Source organism: Argopecten irradians, chromosome 3 (genome assembly GCF_041381155.1).
Source record: "Argopecten irradians isolate NY chromosome 3, Ai_NY, whole genome shotgun sequence".
Classification (NCBI taxonomy): domain Eukaryota; kingdom Metazoa; phylum Mollusca; class Bivalvia; order Pectinida; family Pectinidae; genus Argopecten; species Argopecten irradians.
In genome coordinates, this window is record NC_091136.1 from 39,471,963 (window position 1) to 39,492,369 (window position 20,407).

At 35.1% G+C, this 20,407-nt stretch overlaps 3 protein-coding genes across 4 annotated transcripts in view; 2 read left to right on the forward strand and 1 right to left on the reverse strand.

Annotated features, from left to right (window-relative positions):
- Nucleotides 1-8,575, forward strand: part of LOC138318545 (echinoderm microtubule-associated protein-like 6) — a 31,822-nt gene extending 23,247 nt beyond the window's left edge. The window contains exons 27-36 of one of the 2 annotated variants that reach the window (XM_069260996.1): nucleotides 87-310; nucleotides 850-1,007; nucleotides 1,263-1,383; nucleotides 2,390-2,578; nucleotides 3,094-3,263; nucleotides 3,641-3,803; nucleotides 4,167-4,270; nucleotides 4,649-4,802; nucleotides 5,053-5,153; nucleotides 5,632-8,575. In XM_069260996.1, coding sequence (XP_069117097.1) covers nucleotides 87-310; nucleotides 850-1,007; nucleotides 1,263-1,383; nucleotides 2,390-2,578; nucleotides 3,094-3,263; nucleotides 3,641-3,803; nucleotides 4,167-4,270; nucleotides 4,649-4,802; nucleotides 5,053-5,153; nucleotides 5,632-5,656 — 1,409 coding nt within the window. In that variant the 3' untranslated portion in view covers nucleotides 5,657-8,575. The remainder of the gene's footprint in view (nucleotides 1-86; nucleotides 311-849; nucleotides 1,008-1,262; nucleotides 1,384-2,389; nucleotides 2,579-3,093; nucleotides 3,264-3,640; nucleotides 3,804-4,166; nucleotides 4,271-4,648; nucleotides 4,803-5,052; nucleotides 5,154-5,631) is intronic. The other variant, XM_069260997.1, reaches the window with a different exon arrangement.
- Nucleotides 8,576-9,114: 539 nt separating this feature from the next.
- On the reverse strand, nucleotides 9,115-12,003 carry LOC138318546 (testis-specific expressed protein 55-like). Its single transcript, XM_069260998.1, has 2 exons — nucleotides 11,636-12,003; nucleotides 9,115-10,077 (listed from the first exon to the last, which is right to left on the reverse strand). Exons 1-2 carry the CDS (start codon nucleotides 11,897-11,899, stop codon nucleotides 9,979-9,981), a joined length of 363 nt encoding a protein of 120 aa, XP_069117099.1. The 5' UTR covers nucleotides 11,900-12,003; the 3' UTR covers nucleotides 9,115-9,978.
- A 1,447-nt stretch (nucleotides 12,004-13,450) lies between these two features.
- LOC138318559 (V-type proton ATPase subunit D-like) lies at nucleotides 13,451-18,843 on the forward strand. Its single transcript, XM_069261023.1, has 7 exons — nucleotides 13,451-13,599; nucleotides 15,266-15,383; nucleotides 16,066-16,213; nucleotides 16,648-16,692; nucleotides 16,991-17,161; nucleotides 17,414-17,492; nucleotides 18,077-18,843. The coding sequence occupies exons 1-7, from the start codon at nucleotides 13,562-13,564 to the stop codon at nucleotides 18,222-18,224; spliced, it is 747 nt and encodes a 248-aa protein (XP_069117124.1). The 5' UTR covers nucleotides 13,451-13,561; the 3' UTR covers nucleotides 18,225-18,843.
- Nucleotides 18,844-20,407: the final 1,564 nt, after the last annotated feature.

A 20,407-nucleotide genomic window follows, 5' to 3' on the forward strand; every position in this document is an offset into this window, starting at 1 on the left:
GCAATTCAATGTCTCAGATCATCAGCCCATCAATATTATACATGTATTACATATAATGAATTTGAATAAATAATACTCTTTTTCAGGATCTAAGGTTGGTGCTGCCCCTGGACATAATGAGAGGATTTTCCAGGCCGAGTTCAGACCTGACTCAGATAGTCAGTTTGTAACTGTGGGTGTAAAACATGTCAAGTTCTGGACAGTAGCGGGCAGTGAGCTGAGGGGTAAGCGAGGCATACTGACCACAGCAGGGATGGAACCAGGCACTAACGTCAAGATGCAGACCATGCTGTCCTTAGCCTTTGGGGCGGTAAGTTTAGTTAGGGTGATGACTAATTATTAACATTTCAGAAAGTACTGTCTAAATCACGATGAGGTGAAAGTGAGAATGAGGTTATAACCCATTTCAAAGATTGTAAATCATAACCCTATTTTCTTTCTTTTCTCTTTAATTTCAATTATAATCTCTTACTTAAAACTAGTTAAATGAAATTTTGATTGCAGATTAACAAAGTGCCCAATGTTAAAATCTTTTCTCTTTATCCACTTCATCACAAATAGTGTTGTAAGAACACTGGGCGAGTTGGGGTTCCAAAGATTTGGGTTTCACCTCTCAGGAGTCAATTCGGCCAAAGGTGATTTGCTGAAGTCTGTGACCATTATCAGTGTAGTTTACACCTTGTCATGCTAGTATTCGGACGTATCATACGAATCTGTACTCGCATGTGACCGTAGACTACGACTGCCCATATCGGCACTATATGCACATTGAGCATATTCACCACAATACTAATATGAAGAATTTAAAGTGGGTATCTGTTCTCTGTATGTATTTTGTTTTTTTGACAGCATAACTTGACATACACTGGTGCCATGAGCGGAGATGTTTATGTATGGAAGGATACCACTCTTGTCCGACTGGTACAGAAAGCTCACAGTGGTCCAGTCTTCACAATGTTTACAACTCTTCGAGATGGACTCATTGTCACTGGGGGCAAAGAACCGGCGTAAGTCTTATTATAGTACTGGCTTCTGAATGTAAGCGTGCAAGGAAGAAAACCTGAGTACCTGGAGAAAATTTACTTGATTGGGCAGGTGACTCCTGACTTTTTCATGTCTATGCCATGGATCAAATTAACCCATGCTGACAAGGCTAGTGGCTTAACCACTAAACCACATGATTACCACTAGTCTCGTTAGGTTCTATCTAATTCCTATACCTTGTTCCTCTTCTCTATGAGTTTTTCATTTCTGTATTGGAGCAGGTCCAGAGAGAGTGGGCCGGTAAAGTTATGGGATCAGGAAATGAAGAGATGTCGTGCCTTCTCAGTACAGGAAGGAAATCTGAAACCTTCTGTTGTCAAGTCTGTGTGCCGAACAAAGGTAACTAATATCTCACATCATTAAATCACCCAAGTCTGTGTGCCAAACAAAGGTAACTAATGTCTCACATCATTAAATCACCCAAGTCTGTGTGACGAACAAAGGTAACTAATATCTCACATCAGTAAATCACCCAAGTCTGTGTGCCAAACAAAGGTAACTAATATTTCACATCATTAAATCACCCAAGTCTGTGTGCCAAACAAAAGTAACTAATATTTCACATCATTAAATCACCCAAGTCTGTGTGCCAAACAAAGGTAACTAATATCTCACATCATTAAATCACCCAAGTCTGTGTGCCAAACAAAGGTAACTAATATCTCACATCATTAAATCACCCAAGTCTGTGTGCCAAACAAAGGTAACTAATATCTCACATCATTAAATCACCCAAGTCTGTGTGCCAAACAAAGGTAACTAATATCTCACATCATTAAATCACCCAAGTCTGTGTGCCAAACAAAGGTAACTAATATCTCACATCAGTAAATCACCCAAGTCTGTGTGCCAAACAAAGGTAACTAATATCTCACATCAGTAAATCACCCAAGTCTGTGTGCCAAACAAAGGTAACTAATATCTCACATCATTAAATCACCCAAGTCTGTGTGCCAAACAAAGGTAACTAATATCTCACATCATTAAATCACCCTACATATGAAGTCTCTCAACAATCTGTCTCTTTACAGATGTGATAACTAATTAGAGATAAAAAAACAGCCATTACTTAAGATCATTAGCACAGCACTTTGCCTTTAACTGGGAACGCATACTATAGTACTTTTTCAATACAAGAGTGATCAAATGACTTTATATGCTATAGATTGGACTTTTAGCAATGACCCCCCCCACCCGCCTAACCAGCTTAGGTTAACCCCACCCCCCTAACTAGTTTAGGTTAAATCATGGCTATACATGTACATTGACATCTTTTGACAGTTAGGAAGTGAGTGATTGCCTTTTAATTGGTGAGGATATCTACATTAACATTGTCTTCTGTCAGGGTAAGATCCTAGTAGGGACCAAAGGAAACACAGTTGTGGAGGTGGCTGAGAAAAGTGGCACGACGTCGGTGTTAGTCGGAGGCCACGCGGAGGGAGAGGTATGGGGCCTGGATGTCCATCCCTCCAATCCCTGTTTTATTACTGCTAGCTTTGATGGTACAGTGCGGTACTGGGACCTCGCTAAAAAGGTAAGATGATAAATAATTTGTAACTTAAACCTGTCTATAAAGACTACCCAAGGAACATGGCCTTCACAGCCAAGGGGTCTTTATACACAGGTCACATTGTGTGGAAATTTGACATTTCGGACCCTTAGAAAGTGGTCTTACTAAGCAGGTGGTCTTTATACAGAGATGGTTGCTATGTCAGGTTTGACTGTTTTTGATTGCTTTCCATGAATCTTTACATGAAATTATGATCCCACAAGTAAGTGTGTGTACAGAACTTTTGGTTTCCATAGTATTTACTAGGTATAATAATCAAACAGCCTTTTTTTACAAAACACTCTATCTAAACAACTCTGCTGTTAACCAATGTCTATATGATTTCGCACAAGTGTGGGATAATGTGTAGATTTGTTTGCGTCATAGCTTTGCAGTTTCTTAATTAAATCTCAGGTTCATTTTCCTTGTACCTTTTGATAAGCCTATGATAAACAGATGCATGGTATGAAATGTTGTTCCTATATTTCCCTCTCTTATAGACTACTGTAGCCAGACTGGATATTGGAGCTGCCAGATCTACAGCCTTCAGTGTGGACGGTGAGATGTTGGCTGTGGGCCTGAAGAATGGCGAGTTTGTAGTACTGTCGACTAATGGACTGAAGCTTTGGGGGAAACGTAGAGACAGAGCCGGGGCCATCAACGATGTCAGGTAAAGTGATGGCTGTCTTCAGGTTTACAACTCCTAAATGACGTTCACTTTAAGATTACAGTTGTTTGGTGAAATTATTTACGTCCTACATAATTGCAATAAAATTGTATGTTGGTCATAATAGGTAAAACCATTGAATCAACATCTTCTGAGTTGTGTTGCCAGATAACAAGAGACAACACATTACTGATTTAGCATGGTAATTTGAATCATGGTATATTGATCTTTCAAAATTTTACAAATTCACAGGGCCTTTGAGTTATACTTGTTTGTGTTAACAAGGTTCACTTGTGATTCTAAATAGATAGGTACCAATTGTTCGTGTATTAATTGCTGGTTTATCACCAATATTAAAATTTAATTCTAAAACTCAACAGATTTAGTCCGGATGGTAAGATACTTGCTGTTGGGTCAGAAGATTGTTGTGTGGATTTCTATGACCTGAGTAAAGGACAGTCACTGCAGCGAGCTGGCTACTGTAAAGGCATTCCAACGTTTGTCATCCAGATGGACTTCTCAGCAGACAGCCAGTATATCAGGGTGAGTATCACTACAGGAATGTGTGTGTAGATTTGGAGGGTAAAGCACATAACAATGGAGAAATCCTTTGGTACAACAGAAATGAAAGAAGGGTAGCTTTGTAGTTCATATTCCAAAATCAGTGAAAAGCCCAAAAACAATGAAAAAGTCAGACATCAAAATAAGAATTTATTGGATAAGTAAACACCTGTCAGACATTTACTGGTATACTGTTTGAAACAGATCGAGCCAACCTGTAGGATGTGGCAGTGTGTCATAAAAGTCACATTAAAGCTGGCTTTATATCATATGCTGTGTACTACAGAGGTACATATCTACATGTTTGTAGTGTTAGTATCCGATGTTTGATATAAATATTTACAGGTAAGCACTGGAGCCTACGTCCATCAGATATTTAAAGTACCCAGTGGAGTGTTGGTCAGCGATGAGAAAATCATAGACAATATTACATGGGCCTCTTGGACAAGGTTTGTATAAATAAACTGCACTAGCCAGCATAATATAAGGCAATATCATGTCAGTTCAACATTTCACCAAGTGGTTATTTAGTGAATTGTTACTGTACACAATTTTAACCTCATCGGTTATTGTACCAAATACCTCAGTAATGTGGTCTCCACACAATTCCAGTGATAATGGTAGACTAATACCTTATTTTTCAGTATTAATCATTGCAAAATAAATGTTTTGTTTCTTGTTTATATTCTATCCTAATATGTTTTTGTTTAAAAATAAATATCCTGTGATTGATTTATATACAATATATTCATAGATATGAAATGAATATCTTGTGATTGATTTACATACAGTACATATATATATATATAAGTGTATCTCTATTTCAGTACCCTAGGAAATGAAGTACTGGGTATCTGGCCCAAGGATTCCAGTGGTGGAGACATTAACTGTTCACATCTCTCTCACCTTGGTAATGCCCTGGCAACTGGTGACGACTTTGGATTTGTCAAATTGTTTGAGTTCCCATGCCCAGATAAGCAGGTAAGGCATAAAGCATAGATTTAATTCTAGTCATTGATTTCAACAAAAGGTCTATTGTATGTGGGTAGTTATTCAAATTTCAAAGTGATGTTATACAAGATTTTATGGGAAAAAATTTTTAGTAGCAAGATTTTTCAGCCCACTTGCCTAACTATAAAACTAGTGCTAGAATATGTCGGTCTCTCCAGTTACTCTTTATGAATATACAACAATAATATACATACCTGTAAACTTGTTTGTATCTCTACAGGCACAGCACAAGTCGTTTGTAGGTCATTCGGCTCATGTGACAAATGTACGGTTCATGTTTGATGACAAGTACCTCATCAGTACAGGTGGTGATGACTGCAGGTAAGTCTTTGTCATTCTGTCATGTGATTTTGAGGAACATAAAGTTAAATGATTGCTTTTCATATCTGTGATATATTGTTCATGCAGAAAGACCTTATTATCTGCTATAAAATGTTGGAGGAGATAGAACCTAGCCACGTCAATCCTACCAAGTCATGTCCTTGTCTCATTGTGTCATGTCCTGCTTTGATATTTGGAGGCAGGTGAATTTAAATCCTACAGACAATGCTGATTCAAATGGAGAAAAATCTTTAAGCCATGCTTTTAATTTCCCAAATTTGTATTTGTTTCATTGAAGAAACTGAACTGTACAATGTAATTATCATTAAACAATGTCCGAGGTATGTGCTGTTTCAGTTACCTGTTAAGGCTCACAAAGACCTTTTATCATGAATGTAAACTATTGTTTGTATGTTATCTGTAAAACCAATTGAAAAAATGAAGCCATAATTAAACTTGCTTTATTTTTTCTTTACAGTGTATTTGTCTGGAAGTGCCTATAATAGTATTTCCTGAATACTGAAGGACTTGATCTCAGGACTTTGTTACCATGGATACCAGCCTTCAGCAGCAGACTGCCAGGATTGTGTTTAAGTATGAGAGATATTTGCTAATGTGGAAAGACCAGTTACTCGTCTTAGAGAGCTGTTTGAAACAGACAGGACTTTATTTTATTGTCCATAAGGAGATGGTAGTGGAAAAAAGCAAGTGCCTTGTGTTCTCTCACGCTACACAAATGTATACAGATAGGAACCCTTGACTGGGATGATGATTACATGCATGTACATAAAAGGCAGCTCAGTTAACTTAAAAATGGAGTAACTTCATTGGACCTTGTAACATAAATTCCTGTCACTCATTATTTATATATTTATGTAAAACTTTACACTAAATATTCAATTGAATTTACTCCATTGCTTGAAAGCCATGAGCTTTGCCATAGACCACTGGCTTTAAGATAATGAGTTCCGAATGTATTTAGTATCAAATGTTCTGTATATGTTAGTGTCTTCTTATGAATTTCCGTCCAAATGGCCTTGTATTCATGTATTCTCTGTCTAAACTGGACTCCACTGGACAACTTGTCTACAAAGAAATGTGAACTGTAGTATAGTATCTTTTAATTTAGTTAACATGAAAAAATCTCATCAATTGAGTCTGGTTTAGACAGAATGTGAACTTAATAATACATGTACATGTATATGCAATGTTACCTTTTGCAATTTTTTTTGTTATTTTAGAAAAATTTGAAAATTATGTTATGAATATTATGATTAGTTTTATGTCAAGAAATTATGCATATCAATTTATCATGCAAATTTCATATTAGCATATTTATCTTCCATTTGCTCTCAAAATTTTAAGCTTTTCTATATATTGTATTTTTGAGCAATGTATACAATGACCATATCACTATCATTATGTATATTGTTATGTGCTGAAGAATGAAAGCTAAGAATGGTAAAGATATGAAGATACAATTTATAGCAAGCTAGTGCAAATATACCTATACAGTTAATTTTTGGCTTTGTTGTCGTTATTTACATTCGTTTACAGAGGAAATATCTATTGATTGTTTATCGGTTGTTTGTCGTCCATGTCTGAAGGACGGGTTGTTAATGTTGTCTGGTCTCCGTCCAGCTTTCAAATAATTCTCTACTTAACTATCTCAACAACTATCTCAACATAATTTAAAGGATGCCTGCATAAGCTAATACTGACTGATCATAATGTGCTGTAAAATTCTGTTGGATCACTGTGACCTTCACCTCAAAATAAGGTCAAATAGATAGAGTAATTTAGAAAAAAAAATTCAATAGTTGTTGTCTTTTAAGCTGATTAAGATAGCAATGTTTTTCAATTAAGTGTTAATATGTGGTAATTTTAATTAAATCTTAATCATAAAACCATGTTGGCTATGTGCAGTGCACTGTGGTTTTGTCCTATCAGAATAGGCCCCATGACTGTTATAGTAGGATACTACAGATTTTGCCCACAAAGCATATCCATATTTTATATCATGTAAATTGTGATGTCTTATGAAATTCAAAGTGTCAAGATGCATAATCTGTCTAAAACTAGGTTACATTTAAAATATGTTATATGAGTTGAAATTTATTCCATCCAATGTATAGATCTGAGCCTTGCGGGCCCTTTTGGCCTATTGTTTTACATTTTGATACACACATTCCTTGTGTTGTGACAGTGTATGCTGGTACATGCTAATATTTATTTTTTCTAACATTTTAATCCATTTATATGAAATGCCAGTTATTTGCTGGTTTGGTTTTTTTTTACATTTAAAATATATAAATAAATACTTACATATACCCTGTAGGTCACCTTTATACTGTTAGTCATTGTTTTGATTGTCTGTATCCTAGATGAGAACTGAATACAGGATACATGCTGTACGCATACATACTTATAAATATGTTAATTAATCAAGCGTTTCTCACTCTAGAAGTTTTGCCCCAAAATATTGCGCAAATTCCGTTTTCTGTACGACTTATTTAAATAGCTTTTCAAATTTATCATTCCGCGAACTGGTTCAAAAAGCATTTCTTTACTGAGATGTAATTGCGCCAAAATAAGTACATGTAACACCTATATTGAGATAATAAGTAAAAAAAATTTGAAACTGATGTGAAACATCATTAAATGACTAAAATCATTTTTATGCTATATATAGATGAAACTACTTTAACCCCTGGGGCAGAAAGACACACTTTAATGTTATAGGTGACCATTAGGGTCTATAAACTACTTTTACATTATCCAGCAAAGGGGCTTGGTATAATTTCCCAAAACCAGTCTATTAGCAATTAATATACATGTACTGGTATGAATTAAACTGTGATGTTAGAATCTGTGCTAAGTTCCTGTTATATATCATACTTTAATAGTCTAGTTATTAGGAATTAGATATGTAGGGTAGGGTTATGTAATTGTAATGGTATACATGTATGTTGATATTGAGGTATATAAGACTGCTACATTTTCATTACTAAAGTATAACAAGTACAGATAATTCAGAGAACTTTGAAGGATATACATTATGTAATTGTGAACTGGTTTGTTTGTGAACCTTACTGTGAACTACTGTGTTATGATAGATCTAATATATTGGGGTATATGTACGATTTGATGGCCCCAATTTATTTAAACTGAAAGTATGTTCTATCTCACTCTGGCTGCCATTCTATACCTCAATTACTGATTGAATTAATGTCTTGATAAGTGAGAAATGTGAAGTGTAGAAATTTGGTTATTGAGCTACATGGTTTATCATTGTTTATATATGGGTCATCAGTGCCATTCTACAAACTGTTTTACCTGTTCTGATATAAGTTATGTGCATGCTTATAAATCAAATACTTCAGTATATAACTGTTAGATAATAAATTAATTAACAATAATGATATTTTGTTTTTCTTCCTTCTTTCATTTACTCATTTTGATTATCATTATTGTCACAATGGTTTCCTATCCGTTGTAACAATTCTATAAACTTCTCAAGTTTGCCTGAAATGGCATTAAGAATGTAGGTGGTCCTGACAAAGTGTAGATACATTGTATTGGCTGTTCTTAATTCAATGTAGCAAACTTGTGGCGAAATTGTTCCTCAGTATTTAAACTTCTCCAGTTCGTCTGGTACCACGGAGCGGATTATACATAGTGATGATTGATAGGAAATAAAACCAACAAAGTTTATAGAACATGTGACAAAGATGTGCCCGTCTTTGACTGTAAAGGCAGAATGCCCAAAGAAAAACCACCACCATACTTATAACTACTCATCTCCTATCGAACAGTAGAAACAAATTTTATATTCTGTATAACAATGCAAAGTACATTGTACCTTGTGTGTGTCGACCATAACTTTGTTTCTTTTTCAGATACTGTTTAGGGCAAAAATATATCTCTTTCCATGCATAAACAATAAAAAAAACCACATAAATAAGCATTAGCACATTTAATTTTAATGATTTTTTCACAAGTCTGTATATTCCAAAGAATATTAAGGTGAAAAAGGAATATACTGCTGAGTTTACTCACACCATAATATTGTATTATATTAACCACTGACCACAATGACACCGTGTACCATTCTATATTTACACATAACTCAGAAATAAATGGTTAAATGAAGTGTCCTTCATCCAGTCAACAACAAACAAAAGAAACAGCTGTGTCTAACAAACAAGAAAGATACAGATTTTTTGTTTTATTTACTGACAAATATACAAAGTGTCTATACTGGGTATGTGTGATAGGTAACAATACTGACAGTTTCTGTGTCTACTCTGTGTCTTGGTTTTTTAAGCAAAGAGAAGCTTAGTTTCTATACAGTGTATTATCTAAATATGAATGTTTATAAAAATGAAAACCATTACCCATACCCAAATACAAAAATGTACTCCTATTTTCTGTCATGTATCAGAAACACAGGTTTACCTTAGGCATTGTGTAACAAGTCAACAAATACATGTGTTGGTGTAGTGATGTCTAAAGTATGGTGTTAAATGGGAAGCCATAAATATACATTCTATATACAGATTACAATAAATTAATATCCATGATACACACACACACAAACACACAATAAGTCTCTCTGAGAGTTTTCCACTTTTTCAACTTCATCCTCGTTTCTTCTGTTAAATGATAATGCTGGAACAACTAGTATGTACACATTGAAAGACATTGATTGTTTTAACACCTGCAGACAAATGTGATAGGACATCACTCTATTCACTTTTGGCAGTTTTAAGTGGCCATTTTGCCTCAAACAGATTTTCAAGATCATACAACAGAGAATATCACTTCATGTTTCTTCCTTCTGTTTCTGCATTTTCTTGACTTCCTTCATCATGTAGGCCAGTGGGTCCTCTGGTTTTCTATACACTATGTTTGTGGTTAATGACTACAACACAAAACCAAAAATATGCTACAGCTGTACAGAAGGATGTCTCAAGTGATAGAGGGGTGGGGATGGTGAGGTATAAGGGGATTACCCTGAATAGTGAGTCGGGAGGGAGATTTCTGATGTAAAACAATTGTACTGGGGAAAGGAGGACATGGCTAGTATATGGTATTCAGAATAATGCATTGCAATATCAGCTTAAAAATCCACAGTTCAAGGATGTCTTTTGGAGATACCAACAACTTAAGAGGGTTTAGGGAGACAGTCAACAGCTAAAGGGTGTCTTAGGAGACACCAACAACTAAAGGATGTCTAGGGAGACACCAACAACTAAAGGATATGTCTAGGGAGACACCAACAACTATAGGATGTCTAGGGAGACACCAACATTCTTATCTAGGGAGACTCCAATAACTAATTGGTCTCCCTAGACACCAATGATTTATGGGTCCAATGTGGAGACACCCAACAACTAAAGAGTGTTTAGGGAGACACCAACTAATTGGTGTTGAGGGAGGTACCAACAACTAAAGGGTGTATGCAGAGACACCCGACATTTAATGGGTGTCTAGGGTGACACCAACAAAATAATCGTATCTAGAGAGACATCAATATATAAATGGTGTTCCTTAAGACATCCAACTACTAAAGAGTTTCTATTGAGACACAAACAATCAAATATTGTGTCTAGCCATGGAGATACGAATAATCAAATTGGGTCTAGCTAGGGGGATACCAACAATCAAATTGGGTCTAGCTAGGGAGATACCAACAATCATAGTGGGTCTAGCTAGGGAGATACCAACAATCAAATATTGTGTCTAGCTATAAAGGAGATACCAACAATCAAAAGGTATCCAACAGTTAGAGAAAAAGGGTTTCATGATGATTCATTCAAATATATTCAAACTGATATATAACAAGAGGCCCAGAGGGCCTGTATCGCTCACCTGGTTTGTAATGCCTAGGAATGTTCTGAATACAAGTTCATTGTTTCTTTTCTGAAGGAATTTGAATATTTACCTCTAATTCCCCTATTGGGCCCCACTCTTTCTGCTCAAGGGTGTCAAAGCCAAAATTTATACAAATTCTGTTAACCCCAAGGATATTTCTGGGCCAAATTTGGTTAAAATCCAAGCAGAACTATATGGCTATTAGCGATTTATCGGATTTACCTCTATTTCCCCTATTGGGCCCCACCCCTCCTGCCCCCAGGGGTCAGAGCCAAAATTTATACAATTTTCTGTTCTCCTTAGCCCAAGGATGCATTTCTAGCCAAATTTGGTTACAATCCATGCAGAACTCTTGGACAAGTAGTGATTTATAGGATTTACCTCTTATATAAAAACGTAATCGTTTATTTAAAATGAAGAAAAGTTATGCAAAGTTCCTTCTTCTTTACTCCATTTCTGGGAAATAACTGTTAACAGAAAAATGAGAAATTGACTATAAAAATGGGGAAATGTATGTGATACCCATTCTTACTTTCATTCTTTTTTTCTTTTCTTTTTTTTCTTCTTAATTCAAGGGCGGGTGAGAATAGTCTTCAGAAACATACCTGAAATAACTGAAGGATATTATGTTGTTCCAAATACTTTATTGCTTTGCCATATGGATCTTGGATTGGTTCCATATAGACGACCTCTTCTTTGACAACCCTGGACGTATCTTCTTGATCTTCCGTACCGGATTTGTCAGCCTCTTGGGAACTGCCTCCTAAATTCGACATACCACCTAGGGCAAGGCTCATAGCCTTCTCTATTTCGGCCTTTGCAGCATCCGCTATGTCATCGGTAACACCAGCTTGCGTTGTATCCGCCATATTGTTTACATATGATTGTCAAGACCACGAATGCACAGTGCGCGCAAGAGTTACTTCCCTTAGACCGAGACACATCGTGCATAGGGTCCCCTACAACCTGAACGATATCGGGCATTACACATAATGTTGTGATTTACATGTATCTCCCCTCGGTAGCTCCGGTTGGGGTCCCCTACTGCATTGATAGGTGTGAGGAGATAAATATAATGTTTTTATACAAACTTTTCCCGCGAGGATATGATAATTAATTAAATCTAATTATCCTAATTGATCAGTAAATAATTCTCAAACCCCTGGGTTTTCCCTGGTTATAATTAATATGATATTTTTAATACGATGTAGCTGTAGATATTTAGTCAACAAAAATAATATTAGGTCTAGACCTTTTCTCGGGAAAATAGTAAAATACTTTCATCTAAAGCCATATAAATGTGTCAAAAGATCAATGATAAAATATATTCATTGAAACTTAATTTTATGTAAAACTTGCATGAAGTAAATCTTAATATGTACATGCATGTGTACTTATAAAAGATTTTATAATTAATATGCCTTATAAATCAAAGAATTATTATTTTAATCTCTAGCCGTAAGTGGTCTTTTGGAAAAGAAAGATTGATACCTTTTTATTTTGTCTGGTTTTCCCGATGATATCATACACTTAATTATATCTAAATCTCTGATAGTAGGCCTGCACGTGTTTAAATAACAAATTAACGTACGTAGAATTGAATTTGTTGACCAGGGCCGTTTTTGTTTATTCTGAACAACCGGTTCGACCGTTGGTTAAAGTCATTAATTATTTCAAGTATAAATCATGATGGGCCTGCTTTTTTTTATATAGGCCTGTGAGGGCTTTGTCAAAGCTCGTCTTATAACAATATTAAATCACCAGGTCCATTTTTAATTAATAAACGAACAACTAGGTCCAACCAGTCAAACCGCATAATCGAAAAAGGCCAAGTACAAAATGGATGCAGTATTGAAAAAAGAAAAGGACACTTTATCTTAAGAGTTTCTATAGTTGAACCAGTTACAGTAAGAATAAAGGTAATCATATGTTCAGTACGACTATCGATACTAGGGATGTTTCTGACTTTATAAACGGTTTAGTTACAAGCGGAATTACATGTAGGTTGTGGAAGATCCATTCCAAGCCTAATTTTGGTGGCATTTGTCGTTTATTTTTTATTTTTTATTTTTGAGAGAATTAAAGACTTTTTATTTCATGGTTTAAAAATAAACGGAATTATAAAATAATAGAAACAATCATAGATATGAATAAACAAATTGCAATATTTAAGAAATAATAATTGTTTTTGCGAAACCTATTGGTGTAATTATAGAGATTCAGATACACATGTAAGTAATACGTTAAACTACGTTTGTACCGTTACAAATATTTTTTCAGTTAACATTATATTATTAAACCGTGTATATTAATACTAATTGTATTTATTGACAATTAATTTATAAATAAGAATAAATTTGGATTGAAGAGGGTTATTTGTAGTGGAAACACAAACGGGGGTAACTCTAGACAGCAGATAGGAATGGGCCGGGAATGACGGAGTCCGCGACAGACCTCAATCGAGCTCGCCCTTTGAGTATGCTGTCACGTGATTGGCCATGTGACCTTAGTCATATATTGGAGAAGCAAAAATGTCGGGTGACAGAATCAACGTTTTCCCTTCTAGGATGTAAGTAATTTATTTTATATGTAACAAAGCAACATCGTCCATATTTTTTAACATATACTGTGATTGTGCCAAATGTTATGCCTAAAATTGGATGGGAACTGGTAAACTTATACAAATAAACATGGCCACGATTCGATTATTGACATGTCAGTGGACAATCGCCAGATACATAACCGGTGATTTCGGTACGTCGTTTTTAGGCATGTCTGACATTTGAATACAGACACATTGTTACACAGAGCTTACAATATGGATATCATGTTCAAGTCACATCAGGCATATAACTTCAGTAACAGATACATATTGTGGATACAAGATGTCCTTATGATAACTTGCAACTAAAATATATTGGACAGCTGTTTTATATTATAGATTGAAGGTTATATGTATGTTTACTTGCATGTTATCTTCTCATCCACTGAAGTACCCACCTGCATTTATAGACTACCATCATAAAGCATGTACAATGTAGTATGCAGATTTCTGCTGATAGATAAAAAGTTCTGTATTAATTAATTGGTCCACTATATATATATTGGACAATTTGGTGGCCTTAGCATTATTAGCTGTGACCCCGACACCCCTGGGAATTTGAGGACTAGTTCTTTCCTGGAGGGGGAGTATGCAACCCTGGTCGCGATACTAGCCACATTATACTGCTCAGCTAAGAAGAACTTCTCTTTAGCTCGATTGGTTTAGTGTCAGACTAGTAATCCAGATCGAGGTGCTGAGTTTGATCCTTGGCAGAGGCAGGCATTAAATTCATCATAAGTACTGCACCCTGTTACATTTATTTGACATTAATATGCAATAGGAGAGGAGAAAATGTGGCGGCCAGTCAAGGATTCAAACCACAACTTCCAAACACAAGTTCGATCTGATGCTCTGCTGAAGATTGAGCTTACCAATACATGGAGACATGTACATATAACTGTAGCTCAGTTAAATAACAACTTGCAAGTTTCCATATCTCCTTTTTAATTAAGTGTAATCCCAATGCATGAAACAAGTTGGCAAATTTTTAATTTGCCACAAGACAGGAGAAAATGTAGTGGCATGCATGGCCAGACTTTATTTTGAATCCATGCATGACCACTGAAGTCTGAATTTTAATGCAATACAGGCAAGCTACCTTTTAACCTAAATGTATATATACATATTATACATGTATATTCGATTGAATGACCCATATCCATGAACATCCTATTAACAGCCAGGGTTATTTAAGGATGTCCCAGATTTGTTGGTGGAGGAAAGCCGGAGAAAAACCACAACCAGCAGTCAGTACATGTCAACTTTGGTTTGGTTTGGTTTGTTTATTTTTACGTCCTATTAACAGCCAGGGTCATGTAAGTACGTGCCAGGTTTGTTGGTGGAGGAAAGCCGGAGTACCCGGAGAAAAACCACCGACCAACGGTCAGTACCTGGCAACTGCCCCACATGGGATTCGAACCCGCTTCCCAGAGGTGGAGGGCTTGTGGTAATATGTCGAGACATCTTAACCACTCGGCCACCGCGGCCCCTACTCCCTATATTATATACCCAGTTGCTCTACCAAATGATTTTCAAAAGGCCTGGACTTCTGTTTGTTTTTTGCTGTTTTTATTTTATTTCAAAGGATATTGATCATTTGTTTTATTTTAAAAAATATTTATATTATTTTAAGGGCCTTGACCATCATGAAGGGAAGACTGAAGGGTGCACAGAAGGGGCACAGTTTGCTGAAAAAGAAGGCAGATGCATTGACGTTGAGGTTCAGAATGATCCTCAAGAAAATTATAGAGGTATGAATTGCTGCTAAAGGACATTTACAGACTATCTAGTTGATGTGTCTAGACTTAATGTAAATATACTTTGTAGGTATAAAAAAATAGAAAATTTTCCTTTTCTACATGTCTTGTCTTCAATATTCTCTTAGGGTGTAACATATATGTATAGGAGCAGAAGAATTAATATAAAACTTTATTTGAACGAAGCACTTTCTGAACTCTAGACTAATGTTGTATCAATGAGTAGGAGAAGCCTGTTCTGTTTGTGGTAAAATTAACTACCAGTACCTGGATAAACATGTGATTGTGTGGTTCAATTGACAAACCAGGAATTATGAAAATAAAGTTAATTGAAATAAACATGTATATATGTATCTAAAACATAAAAAAGAAACATAGATAAAAAATATCTGAATTGAATTTGATTGAAATGTACCATATCTCTTGGATTATTGAAGATTTCTTATTTTAATTCACATATCTTATTTGTCAAATTTACATTTCTTATTTCCATATTTCTTATAATTATTTGTCAAATTGTATCTAAATCAATGATGTGTGAAAAAGGGGGAAATAAAACTAAGGGAAATATTAAGTAATGTGGTACACACATACACTATACCATTCTAGTTTAAAGTTCCATATTTCTGTTCCATTAGGTAAAAATTGACTAAAGAATATTTTTTTTATTTCATAGACGAAAGTAAAAATGGGCGAAGTGATGAGAGAGGCAGCATTTTCACTTGCTGAGGCAAAATTTACCTCCGGTGATTTTGGCCATATTGTGCTACAGAATGTCAACAAAGCTCAGCTGAAAGTCCGATCAAAAAAAGAAAATGTTGCAGGTATGTTAAAAATCGCTGATAAAATATCATTTAATACACAACTTATACTTGTTTAGTGTTCACTTACTGTAAACAGTAACCATAAAGGTAGTCTGTCTGTAGGTCATAATATCAAGGTCAACTTACCTTGTTAATTATACTACAGACTAAAAGGATGAAATTTCTCTGCTGAGTCTGGCTTTTCAGTTTTTCTCAACCCATAAAATCTGTGTCTTTCCTTTAGATAACTGAACATGTGAACGTGTATTGGATCCATTAACTTCCCATCGCTAGGCGACTGAAAAATTTGGGGAAATTTGAAATTGTGAAACAATTTCTTGGGGACGCCTTTCATGCAGACAAGAGAGGTTATATATATAGATTGGATTGAATATGAGGCTTGCTTAATTTGAGAAAGGAGACGACGTAACTGACCAATATATTTTTTGTTGCAGGTGTCCAGCTACCTGTATTTGAACACTATCAAGATGGTGCTGACAGTAAGTTGTGACGTCGCTATGTGTAGTTTATTTTTCATTCTTTGGCTTCACCAAAAGGAGATTCCTTTATGTAAATGATATTACATTTTGTTACTAAGCAAAAAAATAAACTGGTAGTGCATGGTATTTTCATGCCTTCGCCATGAAATAAAGAGGGCATATGAATTTCATATTGTGTCCCCCTATTAGCTATTTCTAGTTTTACATTTAATGATGTAAGTGGTTAATTCAAGACACCATGGCTTAGAACTTTTGAGATGTCAAAAGGAGTATACAAAACCATACCTGTTACTTTTAGGTTATGAGCTGACCGGTCTATCAAGGGGTGGACAGCAAATTGACAGACTGAAGAAAAACTACGCCACAGCGATCAAACTCCTGGTAGAGCTGGCTTCTTTACAGACATCATTCGTCACCCTGGACGAGGTCATCAAAATTACTAACAGAAGAGTGAATGCCATTGAGCATGGTAATTGTCAAAAACCTACAGGCTGATTTAGGTTTTCTTTTACTGTAGGCATAATCACTTGTTTATGTCCAGTATTGGTCGCTTTTAAAGGAAATAATCTGAAAATAATTTAAAACCATCATGGCAAATTATATATATTGGCCTTTAAATAAAAATGGTACTTCATTCATCCTATGACTAAATACAGCTAATTTCATCTGCCTGATTGATATATACCAGTATTTTACAGAAATAACTTATTTTCTCTTGCAGTAATTATTCCCCGTATCGAGCGTACTTTGGCGTATATTACCACAGAACTTGATGAGAGAGAACGTGAGGAGTTTTATAGGTAAAACTTACTTCTTGGTTCTGTGTTACCTTATCATACTTAATTATTCACAGAAGAACTTTTCAGTACGAGCATCCTCGATATTCCAGGGGATACTATCACTGACATGATATTTACCCCTGGACTATGTCATAGTGAAACTGAAGGCATTTCAGGAGGAAAAAACTCACCAAATTATCAAAGGCCTGCAGAGAAATTCTTTGAAGATTACAGAGAGTGACACCCAACTTCAAAGCAGTCTGTTATTTGATTCTTTCAATGTACATCAAAAGATTAAACTACCTGACTCATCTGTTGTCACACTCAGTGCCTTCAGTTTATAATTACAGTAATAGTAACCTTTGGAATGTTGAGGATGCCTCTAGAGCACTTTTGACTGCTTATATATTTATACTAGATTTTAACAGGTTTGCAAATTAGTGCACTAAAATATTTCACTTACCTTGTAAAATGTGATGCAAAATGTTTTACCAGATTTTGGTTGTGGTGTTTTTAGTTTGCAACAAAAATCAATATCAATAATGCTACCACCAAGATCTTTATTTTGTTTTTATACATATTTTTTCTCTGGTTAATTCACTCAGGTTAAAGAAAATACAGGAGAAAAAGAAGAAGATGAAAGCTGCAGCTGAAGAGAAATTGAAAGCACGGATTCAAAGTGGTGAAGTCATCGATAATTCTGCTAACTTACTGGAGGAAGGCCGTGATGAAGATCTACTATTTACAGACTGACACTAGAGTTATCTCCCTTTATAATGTACATACAGATCTTCTAGTCCATTACCTTTAGTCATAGTATATTAGGGATGAAACGTGATAAGGACTTTGAGCAAGCTCAATGAAATCACAATACACTAGAACTGGCAATTTAATTGAAATTATAGCTTCTTCATCATATTGATATATGTGAGAAAGTTTAGTTTTTAGAACAAATAGCTTACAAATTATGTTCAAATATCTTTACTGGAACGATAAAACTTTCCAATTAATGTAGAGGCTGTGAAGGCTAAAATCATTTTTACGAAATCCACATGAATATAGCGTAGAACATAATATGCTGTTCATCTACATATTATTCAGATATTTATGATCTTCTTTGTTGTTAAGCATCTTTATATAGTTATGGTTGTAGCAATAACAAATTGTCTCAATTAACTTTTCTAATGAAAAATATGTGTATATCTTTGTTTAATGAGGGGTTGGGGAGGGGGATGGGTATTTGTTTTAAATCAATTCGAAGACTTTGTTGGTGGTATGCGAGAGACACAGTACCCAGTATGTTGAATATTCTTTCATATAAAAAGGTCATTTATCAACTGATTTATCGAGGATTTTTTTTTTTTTTTTTTTTTCACAGAAAGCTAGAGTTGCATTTAGTAGAAGTAACCTGTATAATCTAGTGGGTATACATTTGTTTTCCTTCAATCTTTTCAAATCATTTAGTGTTTTAATGAAAATGATAATTTTTTTCCTCATTATCAGGGATGCTAGACATTGATAATGACGGGAAAATTGTTGTCATTTGTTACCTTTCACATCACTCATCCAGAGCTCAGGGATCTGGTAATAAGTCGAAAACTATCCAAGTTTGACTTAAAGCTGATCACTGATAACTTGTATGACATTATAACAGTGATCAGCTAAGGTAACACATTGCAGAATGAATGTGTTTCCAAGAATGATACCTTTTTATCTATACCACTATATCTTATCCTGGAACGTAGGCTGTACTAAGCTAGGTAAAGGATCCAACATAGCCACAGTGAAGTCTGGGAGTGGAAAGATTCTTATAAACTGTTTAGTTTTGAGGTGACTGAGTTTTGTGTTTTCATGTTGAAAGATGTTTTCAGAATGATCTATATTCATGATTTACAATTTAAAAAGCGCTATTGTTCTTGTAATTGAAGCACTTAGTTTGTAGCCATTTATTTTTGTAAATTTTAATTGACACCTGTGTAATGAGAGACCAAGTAAGTTGGTTGACAGTACGTATTCGTGATGTTCATACGAGTTTTCTCCACTAGGATTCTGAAATGAAGCTTAATGCATAGAACCAGTGTTTGGTTAAAAACCTTTTTCATTAGAAAAGTAATGGACGTGTATGTTTGAGAGCGGTAATATATTTTCCTCCTGAAACCAGATTCAGAATGGCTGTTTTATAGCCAATCTTTGACCTAAACTTTACACCAAATTGAAACTTTATGAGAGGTAAATGTCTGGTGTCACGGCTAGAGTATACTCTAGCTACTATCAAGGAGATCTGTCCGCCCCTTCCAAGTCTTTGGGTGTTAAGTGGTTACTATATTATGTACTAGGTATTTATGAATAATTTGTTGATTTTATAAATGTATGGTGTATATGATTTAATCATTTTTGGATGAATGTTATAGGTTATATAAGATGTATACACATTATAAACAAATAAGAGCAAAACCTTGTGTTTGATTTATCTGTTCAGTAACAATTGCTGCCATTTGTATTGGACCACCACAGCAGACTACAAGTAAAGATTATTTGCACATTAAAGTTGTCTGCCCCTGCAGGTAGGTATTGGTTGTGATGTCGTGGCATTTGTGAGTCTAATGTCATACTTTTCAAAGAAAATCACAAAATAGCTTGTTATTCTAGAAAACTAATAGCTAAATATATAGTAGACTGAAGGTAATATTTGTCTACAACCTAGTATGATCGCAATACAGGCAAAGTATCTCTGAGGCTCTTGATTTATATGACGTTGTTTGAACAGACAACACCAGAACACAAACTTTTTCCAAATGTGCAAGAAGTTTTGTTTACATGATCAGAATCAAGATGATTTGATCAAAATTCAAAAATGACTGTTTAAACTGAAATCTACTTTATCTGTCGTTATTGAAACACTACCAATATCGAATATGCAATAAACGCATCAAGAT